The 16,432-nt window shown below is 37.2% G+C and overlaps 1 protein-coding gene across 1 annotated transcript in view; it reads left to right on the top strand.

Annotated features, from left to right (window-relative positions):
• Window positions 1–16,432, top strand: part of LOC145984222 (phenylalanine--tRNA ligase alpha subunit-like) — a 113,861-nt gene extending 97,429 nt beyond the window's left edge. Inside the window, exon 10 of the mRNA XM_083117784.1 lies at window positions 14,376–16,432. Within this exon, the coding sequence (XP_082973910.1) occupies window positions 14,376–15,186 (811 nt within the window). The 3' untranslated portion in view covers window positions 15,187–16,432. The remainder of the gene's footprint in view (window positions 1–14,375) is intronic.

The raw sequence follows: 16,432 nt of genomic DNA, 5'->3' as shown, positions 1-16,432 counted from the left end.
GGTTGATAATTCGGCTACAGCACCACAGGGACAGTTTATTTTGGCAAAGCTGCACTGAGCAAAGGCAATGTAAGACATTGTTTAAAACACCAGTTTTGCTTTCAGTCCTCTTCTCCCCTTCCTTTTCTTTCTTGCCCCTGCTATATTTGGAACAGGGTTAGAAGTGCAAAGATACCATCGACATGTCCCTTTTGTAAGAAAAGATCCCTCGATTTGCAATGATGTGTGGGATTTCATTGACTCTGTCACACAGTCTAGAATGGAACAGGATGCAACACTACATTTCAGAGCATGAGGCATAACTGCTAATGCTAACACGTGCACTGACTGTGTGAGTGAAGGCCCTAATAATGCAAGCCAGACGACCCATTCGCTCTTCTCTCCATGTCTGCTGCAAACAGTGGCAAAACTAACACAATTCAGATTGTGTTCCGAGCACACCACGACATACACAAAACCACATGCTGGTGAATTGATACATGTGATAGGTGAAGTGGAGTGGGAACATCTGATGATTTGAAGGAGATGTTGTTCAATGAGTAAATTTAATAAAAAATAATTTATTACAGATTTGTTTGGGTGTGTAGGCGAGAATGTGTGATTAGACAGAAGCTGCTACTGTTTGTAGGGAAGAAAATAGAAAGCCCACAAGCACCAAGCTATGTCATCCAGGCAAGGTTGCCATAATTGTTGTAGATCCCTGATTCCTATGGCATAGAAGGGAAGTAGGCTGCTGTCGTAGCTACTGCAAGACATCTTTTGTCAGTGCCTCATATGTGCCATGTCACCTGTGATGCACACATTGTATATCTGTTAGGTGTCATAAGAAAACCCTGAGTTGTAGTTTTGTTCAGCACTGGTTTTGTCACATAAGTTTGGTAGTATGCCAGGTTCTGCTTATTGCCCACAGAACATACTTCAATTACACAGTAAACAATTGGGGATGAAGAACTAAAGTAAGAATCACGAACCTTCCGACCTTCTGTAAACAACCGTCTCACTTCGAGTAACGTATCACTCCGTGCCAGCTGTTCGTGAATGGTGCGGCCATCAAATGCACACTCGCAACCTTTAATTTTACGTAACATGGAAAACCGTATTCTTATTTTAACTGATAATCTACACATTGAAGTATAATAAATTTTCTACAAGTGATTAAATATGTGTTCTTGTTCAAGAATGAACTAATTTTTCTAGGCCAAAAGTTCAATTTATCTGACACTGGGTTAACAGATCCCCCTTCCCCCCCCCCCCCCTCTCTCAGTATGACAGCGCCAAAGTTATACAAGAGAGAGGGAGAGATTCGTTTCAGTAATTCAAGCCTTTTGGTTTTACTTCCACCAAATTATTGCCCAACATTGTTGACATGTGGAGTATTGTTTTCTCCTTTGTGCAACAAATATGCCGCCAGTTTTAGCAGAAGCTGACCAAAGATAAGCCGGGGAATAAGAAGAGAATGTTTATCTTTCTCTCGGTTTCTCATGCACTAGAAAACAAGAAGACTGTAATAAGCACATTATTTACGCACGTCTCATTCAAGTAATGTATTTTCTTACCTTGATTCAGCAGTTCCTTTTTTAATTTGAGGCATTTTCGGCGCTAGACAGAGCACAGTCTGTCAAATTTGCTTCCCAAAAAGGAACTCAACGTGGCACAAGAGGCGATTTAACGTCGACTGCTAAAATTGGGGAGATCGTCATCAATCATCACTATCAACATCTTCTCCACAGTGGACAGGACGGCTCTTTGATTGAAAGAATACGAAAGCACCTCGCGTTGTATTGCATTTATCTCAAAATCAGTGTACTTGTTTATACGAGCAACAACGTGTTTTTTTTTTTTTTCGCGGGACTCACAACTTGACCGGTCGTTTTCCTTTCTTTCACCACACCGAAAACACAAAGACGCAGACACACAATTACACTTGGACACCAACTTCACTGCTTGCTTAGGATAGTACCGACACAACGTCACATAAACGTTAAGAACAACCTGCTTCTTGCCACTTTTCAAGCGGCTGTATTTCCGAAAAACTACTCTGAAAACGCGGGAGACCTTCCTGCATGCATGGAAGTCGCCATGTTCGAAACTGGCGCTATTTTCTTGCTGTTCACGTGATCGATTGTAATTTATACAATAATCACGTATTATTATTATAAACAGAAACCTTTAATGAAAATATATTTTAAAATGTATAATCCAATGTAATTTACAAGTTTTTCTTCCATTAGCGTACTTTCATGGAACGGACTACTTGATGCGGAAGAAATCCGTTATTAGGCTGTTGCCAACCACAATACTTCTCACTAAGTACAGAAACGGAAGTGGTATGTCGATTGTCGGCATATGATAGTATATTTTCACATTGTCAGTGACGATCCTCCGGGGGTGGGGAAGGGGGTGGGACGCGGGTGACATCCTCACACTCCGGAATACTTTTGCAGGTGAAGGAGGGCAGGCCGTAGGGTGAGGGAGGTTGATTTAAAATGAACACCTCACAACAAGAGAGAAGAAAAATGTGACAATATTTAAAAATTCACCCACAAATATGCATTTTATTTTATATGTAGCGTAAAATAAAATGCCTCAAAATATTTCTGTGTTCTACAGTCTTCCTTCCCCACTTTTATGCTTCTCTAAGTTGACGTTTTAGTTTCCCTTGGTGTCTTTGCTGCATAATTATTAATTTAGTCAATCAAATCATATGTATTAGCTTACTTTCATTATCTATAATAATAAATCATAACACTTTCCAACATCAAATAAATTTAATGACGAAACCCCGGTTTCAAAACGTAATTTATCTCAATGTGTCACATTCTTCTAGCAAGGTTTTTTTTAGTAAAATATAAGAGAAAATTAATCCTTTGGTACGGAACCGTCTTACTTCTGGGGGATAAGATGTACATTTTGTATTTTATTTTTTTAATTTAGCATTTCTTTTCTTCCACTTTTGGCTAATCCCGACGATGAAAATGAGTGATCGTCAGATGAAATTGATGAAGGGACACTCACAAATAACACCCATGCCGGGATTCGAGCCAGGGAACTTCAGTGATGAGTCTGAAAGTCGGCCACCAGGCAAGATGTACATTTTTTTAAACTTTTTTTAAACATACATTCAATAACTTTCAACAGGTCATCACTCAATGATACACTGCATATTCTGCATCTGTTGACAAATGGAATGTTTTTACACCTTGTAGGCTATGTGGATTATTTTTCTTTCATAAGTTTGCAACACTGTTAGGGTACACGTGCTTTTGTTTACAGAAGGTCTGAAGTTCTATGATTCTCACTTTACATTCTTCACATGATACTACCAGTGCTTGAAGTGGTTGGGAATGGTATCCCCAAATTTGCAAAATTTTCACAAAGCCTCCCCTAGCTGTATCATTGTCACCATGTTAAATCATAGGAAAACACCCCCAGTTAAATCCCAAAGCTCGAACCAAGCATCCCCCACCCAGTTAACATTTTCCACTGCCAGTGTTGGATACTACATTAGAAATTAATTGACTCAAAAACATTCTCTAAACGCATGGCTATGAAAATAGGTGGCTAGGGTGAATTGTGCTGGTGTCACGTATGAGAGAAGCAAAGCAAGAGTGGGATGAAAATCGCTGGTTCCACACACTGTGTGCTAATGTCAACTGGGCTGCGTTGCCTAGTTTGAGCATCAGACCGACCTCTCTCTGGGTGAATTTTGTGTCATCCCTGACCTTTTGAGCAAATACTGTCAGTTTGTATCACATGGATTACAAAGACCAACTCTACAACGAGATCTTTAATTCTCTTAAACCTCCAAACACATGGAGTTGTGCTCCGATGTGTCAACATCATGAACTTCTGCCACCTGCCAAATTTCATGGCCATGCATTTAGGAAGCTGCAAGTAACTCTCGATGTCAATGAGGTCATTTCTTTCCGTTGTCAACTTTCTGTTCATCTTTACACTGGAAATCTGCACTGAACTGAATGAGAACATTTTATTACATAGTTTGCCCTCAGATTCATAGAAATATTTCTGTGTTGTCTTTTTCAACCAAACCCATGTGGGTTCTTATTTAATACAGAACTAATTCCCTTCTTGCATGCTTCTATAAAAAGCAGAGTAGTCATAATTGGCAGCAGAAAGGGCAGTGATGTATTTTACCCAAAATACCTAAATTTTCTAAGTCATTGGGGTGGCTAGACATATGTGTTAATGCTATGCTGTGTATGTTCAATCTTGAAAATATTGACAGTTACCCAAATGTAGTGCCAACTCCACATCTTGATTTCATAACCAGAAACTGTGTGCCGGAGCAATTTATGTAAAATTTGTTTGGGTGAATCAAAATGTAAAGGCAGAATTCATTAGAAGCACCAAGCCGGTCATTTTGACCGTTTTTCAAATTTCAATTTCTGCTTTGTACAGAAAAATTTTTCTTCGTGCGTTGAAATTTTGAGACTTTTCCTAAAATTTGAAGTACATTATTACTGCTATGCGTAATTTACAAAAAAAATAATACTAATGGAAATATTTGTGTTTCTACCTAGAAGCGCCGTTGCCTGTCATTTTGACCGCTAATGTATTTCAATAAAAAACCACTTCTCGGTTGGAACGTTGTACTTACAGTTTCCACCCCTATTCTTCCTTCCTTTTTTGGACTCTCCCATATATGTTGGCGTATTGTCGAAGCTGATAAGAAGGAGAAAGTGATGACTCAGTTTCGTTTGAACACTGCAGTTTGTAAGGATGTTTTCTAGACAATGTGAAAATGAATCCGATGTCGAGGACCCAGATCTTGCTGGAGACGATTCCATGCTTCGACACATACAGAAGTGTACGGAAGAAGAAGCAGCTCGAAACCAGCAACCCAACTGGCGTTTGTCATTACAAGAACTTGATGCTTTCCTAGCTATTTTATATGCTAGAGGAGTGTATGGGTGCAGTTCTATAGACTACGATTTTTTATGGAAAACTACTTTGGGGGCCACCTTTCTTTCAACAAACAATGTCAAGAAACAGATTCAGGGAAATAATGAAATTTCTTACATTCAATTCAAAATCATCCAGATCTGAACAATTACAAACTGATAAATTTGCACTGTGCTTTGAAATTTGGGACAAATTTATAGCTAATTGTAGGAGTTGCTACACTCCAGGGGTAAATCTGACAGTTGACGATAATTGTTTCCTTTGAAAGCGAGGTGTAGATTTACACACTACATGCCAAACAAACCAGACAAATTTGGTATAAAATTTTGGATGCTAGTGGACGTACATTCCAAAATACCTGTGCAATGCCTTTCCATACCTTGGGAAAAATGAATCAAGGAATGATAATGTTACTGTACCTGAAAATGTTGTATTGAGAATTACTTCATCTTATCTAAATGCGGGTAGAAATGTAACTAGTGACAATTATTTCACATCGCTAAAACTCGCTGAGAAGCTAAAGGAGAAGAAGACGAGCCTAATTGGCACTATGAAGAAAAATAGAAAGGAGATTCCTAATGAAATTGTGAATATTAGAACACAAGTGTATGAAACATGTTTGCTAAAAAAGGGGGACATTACATTGTGTGCATACCAAGCTAAACCACACAAAAATGTTCTACTCCTAAGCTCCGTGCATTCAGATGTAGAAGCAGATTTGCAAAGCCAGAAGAAACTCCTAGAAACAATAAAGTATTACAACAAAACTAAATGCGGTGTTGATGTGATTGATCAAATGGCACGCAAATATTCAGTCCGTGCTTCATCACGTAGATGGCCGGTACACGTGTTTTACAATATCTTAGATCTGGCAGCAATAAATGCATGGGGGCCTCCCCCATGGTGCAGTGGTAGTGTCATTGCCTTGTAATCAAGGGGTCCCGGGTTCGATACCCATTGGAGGCACAAGTGGTTCGGATCCCACTTTAAACTGTAGGTCCAGTCCCGATTAGCCTTAGTGTGCATAAAGTGGACTTAAAACACCAACTCAACTCAATAAATGCATGGGTAGTTTACAAGGCAGTCACGGGGAGGAATGTTAGGAGACATAACTTTTTGATACAACTAGCTGAAGAACTGAGAGAAGGACATTTGAATGCAAAACCCAATAAAATATTGTCAACATCTATATCACATGCATGGGATGTAAGTGGCTCTGTTTCCAGAAAGAGGCACCAATGCCAGGTGGCATTGTGCAATGAAAACAAAACAAGTGACATTTGTTCAATGTGCAACAAATATGTTTGTGGAACCTGTGTTTCTGGTGTACAAAAGGTACTGAAATGCAAAAAATGTAATATGTGAAATTTCATGACGGAAACTTATTTCCTTGAAGAAAATGAATATTTATTGTTGTAATTAGTGCATGGAAAATAAAAATCGCTGGGTTTCATGATATTTTTGTATCTTTTTACAAAATATTTTGTTTTATTAGTAATAAGATGATTATTGGCAATATCCATTTTGAGAAATGGTCAAATTTTAAATACTGGTCATTTTGACCAGAGGTGGCGCTTCTAGGTAGTAAAAAGTCCTGGCGCTTCTAGTGTTAACCTGCGATTGGTCACAGGTGAGCATGGTGTTCACTTTCAATTTTAATTGTCATTATAACAGTATTTAAGTTATTGGGGTGTGGTGCCCTCTAGCTGACTTTTAGACATTCTCGAGTGACATGATGATATCATTATGAAGTGACTTAATCAGAGAGACCATCGTTGGTAAAGAAGTTCTGCTAGAGTGAGTGCAGAGCTCACCTGCTACCATTCACATTACATTTTTCCCTGGATTTGTGCATTCTTTAGTTAATTCATCTACATTGTTTTGAGTCACTTTTCATACAGATTTTTTTTTATTGTGTAAGTAGACAATATGAAAAGTTTCTAAGTGATTTTATATCTTGTGAAATCTGAAAAATATCTAATGGAGACTCAAGAATTAGTGAGTGGCTAAAAGAAGACACAGACAACAAAGTTGATCTACAGTTACCTACTGAGTTTGAAGAGCCTCGTGAGAGATGCAGGCAAAGTTTTTTTTAAAAAAGATGCTCAGTGTGGAAGATGAGGAAGATAATGAATATTCAGGAAGTTGGCAGACAAGAAAAAGACAAGAGTATGTTGTAGAATGCCAATTCCCCATCCTAGCATCGATAAGGGAAAAGGCAGAATATAGTTATAGTGCTGCAAAAGATGCAAAAATGTAATAAAGAAGAAGGGAAATAATACATTGATAACTAGAAATAAAAAAAAAAAATCTGGTGAAATATACCTGAAAAATCAAGGGTGAGTGCTGTGCTCATTTGTGATCGATGACATGACTAATACAAGCAAGTGAACAAACGAACTTAGTCCCCAGATTCATAGGATGTCCATGTGACCTATCTTCTGTATTACTACAGGGAAGAAAATTTTCTGCAGCTTTCCCTATTCTTCTTTTTTTATGGGGTGTAAGGGGTGCTCCTTCCACGTAGTTGTTAAGTGTGCATAATATCACAATCAATATTCAATTGTTTGTAAAGTTGTTATTGATAAAATTGGGAGTTCAGCCATCTTAGAAATGGCTATTGTAAGTTTAGTATGAAATCGTTATTTTGTATCCTCGTTTTTATCTTTATACTGTGAAGTACCTATGTGTGCGAATCAATTAACCTCTGCGTGTGAATACACGACAGAGATTTATACATGGCGACGAGACGAGAATTTAGTTAGAAATCGAGGATAAGTATATTTCACGTCTAAGCTTTGTGGTATAGTGTAAATGTATAATGGCTTTAGTAGCTGGTTTTGATAAATATGATCCCCAAGATGGATCGATAGTAGCGTATTTGGAGCGCTTTGATAATTATTGTCAAACACAAGCGATTCCAGAGGACAAGAAAGTTCCTAGATTAATATCTGTCATTGGAAACAAGCCATAGAAGTTCTGCGTGAATTATTTGCACCTATATTGCCTCATGATAAATCCTATCAGGAAATTGCACAAAGATTAAAATCTTATTATAGTCCATCAAGCAACTATATTGTGCAAAGGTTAAAGCTTAGAAAATGTGTACAAGAAGAAGATGAACAAATAGAAGATTTTGTAAGGAGATTAAGAAAGATCAGAGAGCAGTGTGGTTATGGTGAGTTTCTTTCCATTGCTTTATTTGATTCACTAATTAGCGGAATCAGATCTAACACTATTCGTAAGAAACTCATTGCTGAAAATGTAATGTAATTTCACAAAGCTTTTGAGGTAGCTAAGCAGATGGAAAAATTAGAAGCAGATATGAAGGAGTATTACGTCCAGTCCAATGTAAATTTTGTGAACACTAACCGCACATAAGTGCAAGGGCAATACGCATTTGAACTCCGGTGCCAATTCTAATCCAAAACAGGATAGCTGGAAATTCCAAAATACTGTGTCAAGTGGATCTAATCTTAGGTTCAGACAAAATCAATCAGATAATGAGGGAAGTAAAAATGAACGGGAAAGAAAGCAACAATATTTCAAGCATTGCAGATACTGTAAGAAATTCGGTCACTATGTTTCCCAGTGTTTCAAGTTACAGTGCAATAAAGAAACTAATAGTACTAAACCTTATAGCAAGTACAAGGCTAACGCTGTACAGGCTGTTGAACCTGTTTCTTCGGATGATATGGACAGTGAGGTGTTAGATGTAAATGAATTTAGGGTTGGAATAATTACTATGGAAGTAAATGAAGAAAGTAAATTTATGCAAGAAAGATCGATTGAGTATAGTTTGTCCCACTGTAATGAAAGTTCAGTTTCGTCGCAACCATATCTTAAATCTGACCATTCTTCATTGCCTATGAAAATAGCTCAATGTGATAATGCTACTAGTAAGTTTGTTTCTTCGTCCGAATATGTAATTGCTCTCAATATTAATGATTCTATGTTGAACTTTGAAATAGATACAGGTTCACAAGTTTCGATTGCAAGTAAAACATTTTGTGACAGTCAACTGCATGGTTTGCAATATCTGGAAGCTGACTGTGTTTTATGATGTGCTAGCAGTATGACTTTGCCGTTAGTAGGAAAGACAATGGATTAAGCATTTATTGCCTGATTGTCACATTAATCTATCTCAACTTAGGCCATCGTTGGAAGTGTATGAAGACAAGACTCGTGTTTCGTCTATGTTAACATCTGACAAGTTGAAATTTGTTCAAGGGCAAACTTTGGTTAAGTCGAAGGATACGACTAATGCTTTGTCTGTGTTAACAGCTGACAAGTTGAAAATTGTGCATGGGCAAGCCTTGATTAAATCACAGATGGTTAAGTGTGAAAATCTGATTGCATCTTGTGATGTGCAAGGATTAATAAAATTTATTAGGCACGAATATAAAGAGTTATTCGATAATGATTTGTCGGGGCCAATTAAATATTTTACCGCCACGATTCCAATGAAACAAGGCATTACACCAATTTTTAAGAAATTTTATAATCTTCCATATGGCTTACGTGACAAAGTTAAGTCTGAATTAGACAAATTGATTGAGCAATGCATTCTAGAAAAGATTGACTCAAGTGATTGGGTGAGTCCTATGGTCGTTGTGTGTAAGAATGATGGTAATTTGAAGCTTTGCTGCGATTTCAAGAACAGTGTGAATAAATATGTTGAAAACGTAACTTATCCATTGCCCAGGATAGACGAAGTGTTTCCAAAAGTTAATGGATGTGATGTATTTGTGACCTTGGATCTCGGAAGTGCTTACCTACAAATAAAACTTGATGATCAAGCCAAACAGTTACTAGTAATGAATACCCCATGGGGATTGGTACAACATACTAGATTGCCATTTGGTGTACGGATCGCATCACAAATATTTCAAAGAACTATTGAAGGCATACTACAGGGATTAAATTTTGTCATTCCATACCAAGATGACTTACTTATTGTTAGCAAGGGTTTAGAACAAGCAGTATCCAGAACACTTGAAGTTTTAAACCGTCTGAATAAGTACAATGTTAAGGTTAATTGGAGCAAGTGTTCATTCTTCAAAAACAAAATTGATTATTTAGGAAATACTTTAAGTAAAGAAGGAATACATCCTTCTGAAAAGAAACTGCATGCATTGATACAATGTCCAAAGCCTTGCAACACCAAACAATTAAAGGCTTTCCTTGGAGGTATTAATTTTTACAGAAGATGTGTGCCTAGTCTGTCAGTTATCTTGTCAGATCTTTACAATTTATTGAAGAAAAATGTGCGATGGCAATGGACAAATGATTGTCAGCGGCAATTTGAGGCAGCTAAACTGGCTTTACAAAATGTCAAGGTCCTTGTTCCATACGACCAGAATAAAGAAGTTATTATATAGTGTGACGCATCTCAAAATGGATTAGGTTTGCAATTATGCCATAAAGTACAAGGGGAATTGCGTACGATTGAATGTATTTCATGTACGTTAAATAAGCATGAGATTAAGTATCCTATGCATGAAAAGGAAGCTTTATGTATCGTATATGCAGTGAGGAAATTCCAAAAATACGTACAAGGTAAATCGTTTGAAATATGGACAGATTCAATGCCAGCTAAGCAATTGTTAGCTATGGAAAAACCAATTCCTATTATGGCGTCGCCACACATTCAAAGGTGGTGCTTATTTTTGGCTTCTTTCACATATAAACTAATATGTACTAAAAAGGTTGAACTTGCAGACATGTTATCAAGGTTGCTCTTCCTGACGTACATGATGATGATCCTAGGCAAGAAGAATTTGTGTACCAGGTTACGCTTACGCCGAATGCAAAGCAGGCGATTTTGACGTATTTGAAACGAGATGAAATTCTTAAGTTAAGGAAATCTTATTGCAAGAATGGATGGCCACAAGATGTGAAAGGGTTCAAAGGAGATGTATTGAAGGAACTGTTCGCGTACAAGAGAAGATAGGCAGAACTAAGCATTACGGATAAGTTACTGTATTGAGGTCGGAGACTGGTTGTTCCCAAAGGAGTGCGAAATTACATTATTCAGAGAGCCCATGAAGATCATTGTGGTATTGTAAAAATGAAAGTAATGCTCAGAGAGAGATATTGGTGGCCAGGAATAGATAAGGCTATTGAAGAGTATGTAAATAAATGTGAAGTTTGTGCAGCAGTCAAGCCAAATACAAGTGCTAAGGACTATAGTGCATGGACTGAATGCAGACATCCATGGGAAAGGATGCATGTGGATTTTTTTGTGTATAGAAGTATTACTTATATTATAATAGTAGATGCCTACAGCAAATGGGTAGATTGTGATAGAGTTTCGTCTACTTCATTTAAAGAAGTAAAGCGTTATCTAATTAAACATTTTGCTATTTTTGGACTACCAAAGTGTATTGTGGTAGATAATGGTCCCCCATTCTCATCTTCAGAATTTAAAACATTCTGTGATGAACGTCACGTCAATTTGTACCATTCTCCTGCATACCATCCTGAAAGCAATGGTCAGGTCGAGCGCTACGTGCAGACAGTGAAAATAAAGCTAGACTGTGCTGTACGGGAGCAATTGAATAAGAATGTGCATGTCAACGTTTAAGAATTGTTGCAGAGAGTATTGGTAGCTTTGAGAAGCGAATATAATGCATCAGGTGACAAAACGCCACAGCATATGATATTTTCCTACATTCTCAGGAATAAACTTTATGCCAAAATGGGAAGAAATAATAGATCAAAACTGCGAAAGGGATAAAGCAGAAGCAGATGAAAAGGTGAATCAAAGAGGCGATTTTGTATGGGTTATGTTACCATTTAAGGACAAGAGGAATGCTATGAGGTATTCCAAGGGAAAAATTATAGCACGGAAAAGCAAAGTTACATGGCTGGTGAATGTTGAAGGTAGAAACCGGGTCGTGCATGAAGATCAGTTAAAATGGATGCAAGACAAGAAAGATAGATATCATTTTGGAAGTCAGAAGAAGGGGGAGGATAATGATAAGCGAATTCATGGACCAGATACAGGTCAAGACGGCAGATCAGTTTTCTGTGATGAAGACTTATTCATTACAGGAAAAAGTGGAAGTAATGGCAGTGGTTCTGTGGCACCAGAAGCTTCTACGCCAAATGACAAACTGTCTACATCGTACTTGGATGAATCCTGCAGCCAACATCAGTGACAACAGCAGCATCAGTGCAGGAGGTCCTCTCGACAGAGAAAACAGCCTGATAGACTGAAATATAACAAAGTCAAATATGGAAGAGGGGCAACGTTAAGTGTGCATAATATCTGAATCGATATTCAATTGTTTGTAAAGTTGTTATTGATAAAATTGGGAGTTCAACCATCTTAGAAATGGTTATTGTAAGTTTGGTATTAAATCATTATTTTGTATCCTCGTTTTTATCTTTATACTGTGAAGTACCTACGTGTGTGAATCAATGAACCTCTGCGTGTGAATACACGACAGTAGTGTACCCAATAGTCAACCTCACTTCCACGTAGTACACCCTACCCTGGATGCAGACTAACCAGGCTCTGGTGACTGGCCCCATGGCCAGTATAATTTTGTTTGTGTTGTCCTGTGTTTTGTCCTTATTTGTGCTGAGTGCTCCTTTACAGCCTTAGCTTTTATGATTTTAGTTATGCAACGTTAGAGTTGTTATGTGTAACGATAAGGGGCTGGACCCCGTATAATGTGACGGGTGCAAAATAGCTTTAGTGCTGACGCACCCAAAATTTTAAATTCCAATTCTTCTTTTTTTATGGATGCTTCTACTCCAACACTGAACCTAGACAATGGACAGGCACACCCAACTTGGCATCCCATCCTTCAAAAAATCTCAGACCATGGAAAAAGGAAAAAATGTAATCCGTCCATTCGACCTCCCTCCACCCACTCAAAGAAGAGGAACTACACCACACCCAGCAATGGCACCTGTCAATGGAAAGCAGAACGTGCAGCAGATGACCAAGCCAGGATACAACTGTCAGATGGGAAAAAATGCAACTACCACTGCCTGGAAATCAATCATCTCTGCTCCAGATACTGTACCCTTAGTGAATGAAGGCAGTGAGCTTTCAAAATTAATTGAAGAAAGCTATCTAATTGTGCAACACGTAAACACGAAACATCATCTACACAATACTTAAGCTGTGTTTACCTCATTCATCAGGACTACAGCGTGGGTGTTCTTTCAATGCATCATCCATGTTCCTGTCCTCATGGTTGCCACTTGACTATAGCTTGTTTAACGAAAGAATAAACTTCACATTCCTATTTTTGTATTTTCCATCAATAGCCAGGGAGGGTCGCATGAATCAACTTTGTCCAGTTGCTGTGGTGAAGGGAAATTCTCGTAGTATTCTGCGTTGCCAAATTTTTCATTTTCAGTCTTTTTTGAAACAGGTAACACCCTCAACAAAGCCAAGCACAACAAACCGTAATGGTAAATCATTAAAAAGATCAATTACTTACGTATGTGAGTATGAAATGTCAATCAAAACAACGTTTCAGAGGTCATGACTGCCTCCTTCTTCAGGTTAATGCGTATTCTTAAGACACCTGACATAGTGTCACATTAAGAAAGTGTTAGTTAAGGATACAGGTTAAAGGTTATGGTAAAAAGAGATGTAGCAACACTGGTTTTTCCACATTCAAGCTCCCACAAGTGGTAAAAAAAAAGTGTTTTTTTTTTTTTTTACCATAACCTTTAACCTGTATCATCAACTAACGCTTTCTTAACGTAACACTATGTCAGGTGTCTAAGTATATGCATTAACCTGAAGATGGAGGCAGTCATGACCTCTGAAACGTTGTTTTGGTTGACATTTCATACTCACACACGTAAGTAATTGATCTTGGATCTTTTTAACGATTTCTCTTTATTTAGCAGTGAGTAATACGCACATCACAATATGTTATCAAACCCTAATGGTTGCCGCTGCATAGCAAGCGAGTGGGTCTCCGATTGCCTGCCTGTCCCTGAAATGTGAGCGAAGGGTGTATGTGTACAGAAAGAGGTGTCGTGCACATCTGGACAAAATCAGGGATGTAGCAACATGGTTTTTTCCCCTTCAAGCTCACAAGTGGAGGCACAAACTCTGAGTTTCCTGAAGTTTATTCTTTGGCCGGTCGGTCTTTAATGACTGAGTGTTGCACTGTACTAAGCCATTTGCAAACATGTAGCATTGCATTAGCTTCTCAGTACCTTGTAGTATAGAAATATAATTTTCTGTCCCTAGCATGTACCAGTAGCTTTTTTTTGTAATTCACTCTTCTCCTTTCATTATAGCTGGGTGTTCTGTCCTACCAATCCATGCAGGTACTGAATCGTTGCATAAATATTAATGTTTTTTCTCTGTATGATATTACATTAAGAAAAATTCCAATGTTATTAATATTCGAAGCATGGGAAAGCAATTCAAATTAGTAATTTTAGTTCATAAGGCACTATTCTTTTTGCAGGAGTGGTACATCGTTAGAAGATTTAGTGCTATCTGTGGAACACACATGGGATTCGATTATGGGTCAACTTGAAGTTCTCCAGACAGAAGTAAAAAAGTTGAAGCAGAACTTCGGACTCAAAGTGGATGATAGTCTTCATAGTTGTGTACCAGGAAATATGGAAAATCAAGGAAAAGTTGAGAAAGTTCAGAAAATTACTATTTTTTCTGATGCTAATTATCCACCATATTCATTACTGATCTTAATGAGACTGATACGTGATATGTTTTCTATTTCTGGCACAGTACATACTCACTGCACAGCTAATAATACACCAAAGGAACTGGAAACCTTTTTTCGAGTGCTGAACCATGGAAATAATCTTAAGAAAGATATTGAAGTAGTTCTAGTGTGGAAGAAAGGTAATATAGATCCATTGTTAGTAGTGTCTCCTGTAGGACATATTAAAATAAGTGGAGAAGTTAATATTATCAGATACCTGTGTCGCATCCTAGAGATGAAGTCAAATCCAGTTTTGCATTATGAATCTAATGGTGCTTTATATAGTGGAATGATTGATAAATGGTTAGACTTAATTCATGGTTCATTAGTACATGGTGGGTCTAGAGAAAGATCAAATGTTATCCAAATCCTTAGTTCCAGTCTTAGAAACCAAGGGGATTGGATTTTAGGAAATTCTATATCAATTGTAGATGTTTGTATGTGGTCAGTTTTGAAACAAAACCCAAGTATTCACATTGCCCCCCTGGTTATCAAACAATGGTTTGATAGGTGTTCTAAGCATCATTGGTTTTCACATGTAGCTACATAATGTATTCCAGTAGCATTTATATTTCAGATTAGGTTTTAAAATTCTATTGTATTTATATATTTTCTTGGCAAAAGGCTGCAATATAATTTTCTGAAAGTTTGAGAGAATGAAAAGCATATGCATAAATGCTATGACTTTTAGTAATGTGCTGTTTCTTCACCTTCAAAATGAAACAACTATACTCATTATTATTATGATGTAGTCAACCTGTAACTATATCTACTTATTTTGTACCTCCTTATATTTGTCCAATAGGATTAAATTATTCACAAATGAAACTTTTCACCAAGCACATTTTGCAATGTCAAAAAACAAGTTATTTATTTGTAAGTCATCAGGTGCCTTGTGTTTATAATAGAATTAAATTAGACAAAATAGCAATGGGTAAGTAGTTCATAAGGCAGTTAAATTATTGAATATTGAACTTGTATAGATATGTTCTTTTAAGCACTGACATCAGGACAGCATATCATAGCATGCTAAAGCATATATTTTGAGTGTGATGTCAGTTGTCATGTATACTCCTTAGCTCATATGTATGTGTTTTTGACTGTGTGCATGATTGATGGAAGTAGTAGCATGCTGGCAGAAGATTATATTTGTATCCGTGGTGGATTGAACTGGCAGTGAGGTAATATAAATGAGCCACATTATATAGCGCTGATAAATATTACCTACATAATAAAATAGCAACTTGGAAAGATTTTTTTTCCTGCTTGACATCAATTTATTCTTCAAGAGCTTATAAAGACTTTGAATTTCCAATTATTATGGCAATGCCAAGATCATTAAAGTACTTTGTTGAATTTTTAATGTTACTGAACCTTATTTTAAACCTTTTTTCTTTGTAAGGTGCATGTAAAATGTGTGTGTGTATTTATTGATCAGTTACTTGTTAACTTGTTGTCACTAAATATCATTATGTGAGTGGTGTCATATTTCAGATTTAGTCATCTTACTTTTGATATTTGCAGGACTTTGATCTAATTGCCATCAATACAAACACTCTTATAGATCAGAATTTTCTGTTACGTGGATTCTGCATAAACTTTGAAACCTGTATCACAACGACTGAGTGTGAATTCTTATGTATATTACATGGAATGCCATTTGAAATTTGGAAATTATTATTAAAACACACATGAGAAACTTTTTACTAAAATTGCATCTTTTTTTGTGAGCATTTATCTTATTGTGTGATTTGATTTCAATGTAGTCAGGTAGATAACTGTTATTACTATCACTC

This window comes from Lepisma saccharinum, chromosome 2 (genome assembly GCF_977018435.1).
Source record: "Lepisma saccharinum chromosome 2, izLepSacc3.1, whole genome shotgun sequence".
Taxonomy (NCBI): Eukaryota; Metazoa; Arthropoda; class Insecta; order Zygentoma; family Lepismatidae; genus Lepisma; species Lepisma saccharinum.
The sequence above is the reverse complement of the archived record's forward strand: the minus strand, read 5'-3'. Positions and strand labels throughout refer to the sequence as shown.